This window comes from Chiloscyllium plagiosum, chromosome 13 (genome assembly GCF_004010195.1).
Source record: "Chiloscyllium plagiosum isolate BGI_BamShark_2017 chromosome 13, ASM401019v2, whole genome shotgun sequence".
NCBI lineage: Eukaryota > Metazoa > Chordata > Chondrichthyes > Orectolobiformes > Hemiscylliidae > Chiloscyllium > Chiloscyllium plagiosum.
In genome coordinates, this window is record NC_057722.1 from 80,047,517 (window position 1) to 80,053,325 (window position 5,809).

Below are 5,809 nucleotides of genomic sequence, written 5' to 3' on the forward strand. Positions count from 1 at the left end.
GACCAGATTTGTCCTCGGTTGCTTTGGGAAACGAGAAATGCAATTGCTTTGCCACTTGCGAAGATCTTTGCATCCTTGCTCTCCACTGGAGTCGTGCCTGAGGACTGGAGAGAGGCAAATGTAATTCCTCTCTTCAAGAAAGGAAATAGGGAAATCCCTGGCAATTACAGACCAGTCAGTCTCACGTCTGTCGTCTGCAAGGTGTTAGAAAGGATCGAGGGATAGGATTTATGACCATCTGGAAGAGCATGGCTTGATTAAATGCAGTCAACACGGCTTTGTGAGGGGCAGGTCATGCCTCACAAACCTTATCGAGTTCTTTGAGGATGTGACTAGAAAGGTTGATGAGGGTCGAGCTGTGGATGTAGTGTATATGGACTTCAGCAAGGCATTTGATAAGGTTCCCCATGGTAGGCTCATTTAGAAGGTCAGGAGTAATGGGATACAGGGAACTTAGCTGTCTGGACACAGAATTGGCTGGCCAACAGAAGACAGCGAGTGGTAATAGAAGGAAAATATTCTGCCTGGAAGTTTGTGGTGAGTTGTGTTCCACAGGGCTATGTCCTTGGGCCTCTACTGTTTGTAATTTTTATTAATGACTTGGATGAGGGGATTGAAGGATGGGTCAGCAAGTTTGCAGACGACACAAAGGTTGGAGGTGTCATTGACAGTATAGAGGGCTATTGTAGGCTGCAGTGGGACATTGACAGGATGCAGAGATGGGCTGAGAGGTGGCAGATGGAGTTCAACCTGGATAAATGCGAGGTGATACATCTTGGAAGGTTGAATTTGAAAGCTGAGTACAGGATTAAGAATAGGATTCTTGACAGTGTGGAGGAACAGAGGGATTTTGGTGTGTAGGTACATAGATCCCTTAAAATGGCCACCCAAGTGGACAGGGTTGTTAAGAAAGCATATATGGTGTTTTGGCTTTCATTAACAGGGGGATTGAGTTTAAGAGTCGTGAGATCTTTTTGCAGTTCTATAAAACTTTGGTTAGACCACACTTGGAATACTGCGTCCAGTTCTGGTCGCCCTATTATAGGAAAGATGTGGATGCTTTGGAGAGAGTTCAGAGGAGATTTACCAGGATGCTGCCTGGATTGGAGGGCTTATCTTATGAAGAGAGGTGACTGAGCTCGGACGTTTTTCATTGGAGAAAAGGAGGAGGAAAGGGGACCTCATTGAGGTATACAAGATAATGAGATGCATAGATAGAGTCGATAGCCAGAGACTATTTCCCAGGGCTGAAATGGTCATAGTTTTAAGCTGGTTGGAGGAAAGTATAGAGGGGATGTCAGAAGTGGGTTCTTTGCACAGAGGGTTGTGAGAGCATGGAATGTGTTGCCAGCAGCAGTTGTGGAAGCAAGGTCATTGGGGACATTTAAGAGTCTACTGGACATGCATATGGTCACAGAAATTTGAGGGTGCATACATGAGGATCAGTGGTCGGCACAACGTCGTTGGCTGAAGGGCCTGTTCTGTGCTGTACTGTTCTATGTTCTATCTTCTCTGGTTTCCTCCCACAATCCAAAGATGTGCAAGTCAGGTGGATTGGCCATGCTAAATTTGCCATAGTTTTAGGTGCATTAGTCAGAGGGAGATGGGTCTTGGTGGGTTGCTCTTCGGAGAGTCCATGTGGACTTGTTGGGCTGAATGGCATGTTTACACACTGTAGGGAATCTAAACTAATCTAATCTAAATGCTGGCTATTGTGTGGCTACCGTTACATCCTATTGTGTATTTTTCACAATTCATTACAGCCAGCTTTGCCCTCACGCTTTCATTGTTTCCCTCATTCAGATTTTGGATCCTGGTTTAACATTCAAATTTAGTGTGAAATTCCATTGTATTATAGTCACTATTTATCAAAAGCCCCTTTACACCAAGATTATTAACTAGCTTTTTCTTGTTACCTGAAAACAGGTCAGGTAGATTGGATTCGGCCCAACAAATCCACACCGACCCTCCGAAGAGCAACCCACCCATTCCCCCAGATTTACCCATGACTAATCCACCTAACACTATGGACAATTTAGCTTGGCCAATTCACCTGACCTGTACATCTTTGAACTGTGAGAGGAAACCAGAGCACCCGGAGGAAACCCCCACAGACACGGGGAGAATGTGCAAACTCCACACAGACAGTTGCCTGAGCCAGGAATCGAAACCGGATCCCTGGCGCTGTGAGATAGCAGTGCTAACCAGTAACCTGAACCCTAGTTAGTTCATCCATGTACTCCTGCATAAACCCATCTTGTACATACTCCAGGAATGGGGAGGTGATGGCCTAAAGGTATTATCACTAGAACTGTGAATCCAGAGACCTCAGATAATATTCTGAGGACCCAGGTTCAAATCCCACCCTGGCAGATGGTTGAATTTGAATTCAATAAAAATCTGGAATTAAGAATCCAATAATGATCATGAATCGATCGCCAGAAAAACCCATCTGATTTCACTAATGTCCTTTTAGGGAAGGAAACTGCTATCTTTACCCGGTTTGGCCTACATGTGAGTCCAGACCCACAGCAATGTAGTTGACTGTTAAGTGCCCTCTAGTCAATTAGGGATTGGCAAATTCTGGCTTGGCCAACAATGCCCTCATCTCGTGAATGAATAAAAAAAACTCATCCTTCACAGCAGCCATGCTGATTGGCTTTACCCAGTCCACATACAAGCGGAGTCACAGGTAGACAGGGCAGTGAAGAAGGCTTTTGGCACACTGACCTTCTTCAGTCAGAGCATTGAATATAAAAGTTGGGCCACCTTTCTAGAGGAAGGATGTTTTAAACTGGAAAGAGTGCAGAAGAAATTTACAAGGATGTTGCCTGGACTCAATGGTCTGAATTATAGAGAGAGGTGGGACAAGCTAGGACCTTTACTTTACAGTGTAGGAGGCTGAGGGGGGACGTTATAAAGGTGTTTCAGATCATGAGAGGCATGGATGGGGTAAATGCACTCAGTCTTTTTCCCAGGGTTGGGGAATCAAGGACTAAAGGGCATCAGTTTAAGGTTAGAGGGGAAAGAATAAAAAGGGAACCTGAGGGGCAATGTTTTTACACAGAGGGTGGTATACATATGGAATGAGCTGCCCTCTGAAGTGATTGAGACGAGTACATTAACAACATTTAAAAAGCATTTGGGCAAATACATGGATAGGAAAGGATTAGAAGTGCAGGGAAATGGGGTTAGACTGGATGGGCATTTTGGTCGCCATGGACCAGTTTGGGCAAAATTGCCTATCTTTGTGCTCTAGGACTCTATCACTCGAAGTTGCCCGTTATTACTGAATTATCCATATTACGTGCTTCTCTAATTTCTTGATTTATTCTGTGCTCCGTATAGTGTTTCCTAACCTGTGAACAACTCCCACTATTGTCTGACCCAAGCTGATTCTACATCTCGATTGTTTGATGTGAGAGCCTTGCTCCCCCATGTACCGATCTTGTCGATTCTTAGGAGAGCTATTGTACCTCCATTTCCTTTTTGCCCATCCTTCCTAAATTATTATTGAACATAGTTAAATATTCAGTTCTTGGTCTCTGTAGAGGCAATTAAATCATATCTATTTACCTTATTTTGTGTCTTTAAATCATCAGTGTTGCTGTAAATGCTGAGTGCAGCTTTCTTCTCTGTAAAGTAAAAGGCATTTCAGAAAGTTGTCATCCGAAGACTTTTTTTTAATTCATTACAGAGAAAATCCTATCGGAGCAAAATAATCCCAGCTGAAGAGAGAGTATTATAGCTGCTGAAGCTATACAGGATAAGCCTCTGGAATTACTTATTCTTTTATCACTCCTATATTGGTGTAAGTATTGGAGAGGCTGGTGAGCCTGGTCTTTGGGAGACGTACAGAATGTTTTACTGATTACATTTATGTGAAGTCCACAAGAGTTCAATGCACTTTAATCATCTGAACTTTCCCAGGTGATCATAATTTATATATTTTTTTAAAAAACTGATGTTGTTATCAATTTTTTCAGATCAGTTGAATGATCCGTTTGGCCATAACGTGGTTATTCATTGTGTCCGTTCTGTGTGTTTCATTTGATTTTTGCTGTATATTATGTTGGAAGATCTGCCAGAATTTTCTTAATTCTCATTAGATGTTTTTGCATAGTTTAAATATTTTTCTATCTTTTAGTGAAAAATGTACCAAGTGGAAGCTGTTAAATATTCTAATACCCCAAGAGTCTGTACTTTCTGCAGATCACCAGAATTATCCAGATTATGTTCCATGGTAATTGTAATGCCCTGTCCATCATGTACACTTTTAAGTTTTCATTACGTGGCTTCTTTCAGGGCTCCTTGTGTAGGCTGTGAGCAGGTTGAGCCTTGTTAATTCCTGCATATGCTGCTATTCAGAGTTGAATATCATGCCATATCACTGCTATCAGCTCAGAAGATCGTAGCTTTAATGATTACTTGAATATTTTTGACCGTAGCATCAAGAACATAATATTTTCTAAATGTTAATAGCCTGGATGATACGTGGAAGGAAGCTGGTAATGTTTCATCTGACACATTGGATGTTAATTATACAAATAACGCTTCATATTTCCAGGTGCATCAATAAACAAAGGTACTAATAGGACAATGCAGGTTTGTTGTGAGATATTTTATTTCAGTCATCATAATAGTGGGTAAATTATAAAGTTAGCACACACAAGATCCACTTTTGTGTTTCATATCAGTGTCCCAAAGGTCGTGACTAATGCTGGGGTGTAGGTGTGCAATCCACCAGCACTACTGCTCATCCAAGTGAACATTCTTTTGTTGCAACCCTGATGATTTTAAATGTTTAGTTTCAATGTACCTTACCTCCTTCCCTGAAAAGATGAGTTTCAAAATTTAGGTTATATGCGATGAAGACCCACAGTTATTTACATTACCTTACAACAGAATTAAATAATAAGTCACTGTTTCCTTGTCATGCACAGATATGTTGACTATCTGCCTCCCTGTCCCCCTTTGTGATTAAGAGCTCTCGTGTATCCAGTTCAGTATCTGCTTCCCAAGAATAAACATATTTATATTTTTTCATTCATTCAGAAGACAGCTGTTGGTTGACAGTTGATTCAGTCTTTTAATTTGATTGGGGATGTTCTCTCAGTAAAATCCAAAATTCATAAATTTCTTCTTGTGCATTATTCCTGTACAATGTATGTTGGTAGAGTAGATCTTCAAGGTAGACATGTAGCTAAGCCCAGTATCATGGTGGCACAGTGGTTAGCACTGTTGTCGCACAGTGGTTAGCACTGTTGTCTCACAGTGCCAGAGACCCGGGTTCAACTCCCACCTCAGGCGACTGACTGTGTGGATTTTGCACATTCTTCCCATGTCTGCGTGGGTTTCCTCCGGGTGCTCCGGTTTCCTCCCACAGTCCAACAATGTGCAGGTTAGGTGGATTGGCCATGCTAAATTGCCCATAGCTTTAGGTGAAGGGGTAAAATGTAGGGGAATGGGTTTGGTTGGTTGCGTTTTGGCGGGTCAGTGTGGACTCGTTGGGCCGAAGGGCCTGTTTCCACACTGTAAGTAATCTAATCTAATCTAATCACCATCTCCAATGTACAACGAGAATAATTGAATTTGTTTAGAAGGAAGGCTCATATTTCTTTTAATTCCCAGTTATAGTCTACAGCTTCTTCCTTGCGGTAGAGGCTAGTTGTAGTGTTCTGACCAGCTAGTATCAGTCAACTCAACAACTTTAAAGTACACACCTGTCCAGACTGCATAATACACCATCCCATAGCCACTTTCACTGAAAAGGAAATGGGCAGCAGGTGCATAGGAACTCCAAGCCACT

At 42.2% G+C, this 5,809-nt stretch overlaps 1 protein-coding gene across 3 annotated transcripts in view; it reads left to right on the plus strand.

Moving 5' to 3' along the window:
- rasa2 (RAS p21 protein activator 2) overlaps nucleotides 1–5,290 on the plus strand; it is a 197,450-nt gene extending 192,160 nt beyond the window's left edge. For all 3 annotated transcript variants that reach the window (XM_043702829.1, XM_043702830.1, XM_043702831.1), the window contains one exon: nucleotides 3,698–5,290. In XM_043702829.1, coding sequence (XP_043558764.1) covers nucleotides 3,698–3,722 — 25 coding nt within the window. In that variant the 3' untranslated portion in view covers nucleotides 3,723–5,290. The remainder of the gene's footprint in view (nucleotides 1–3,697) is intronic.
- Nucleotides 5,291–5,809: the final 519 nt, after the last annotated feature.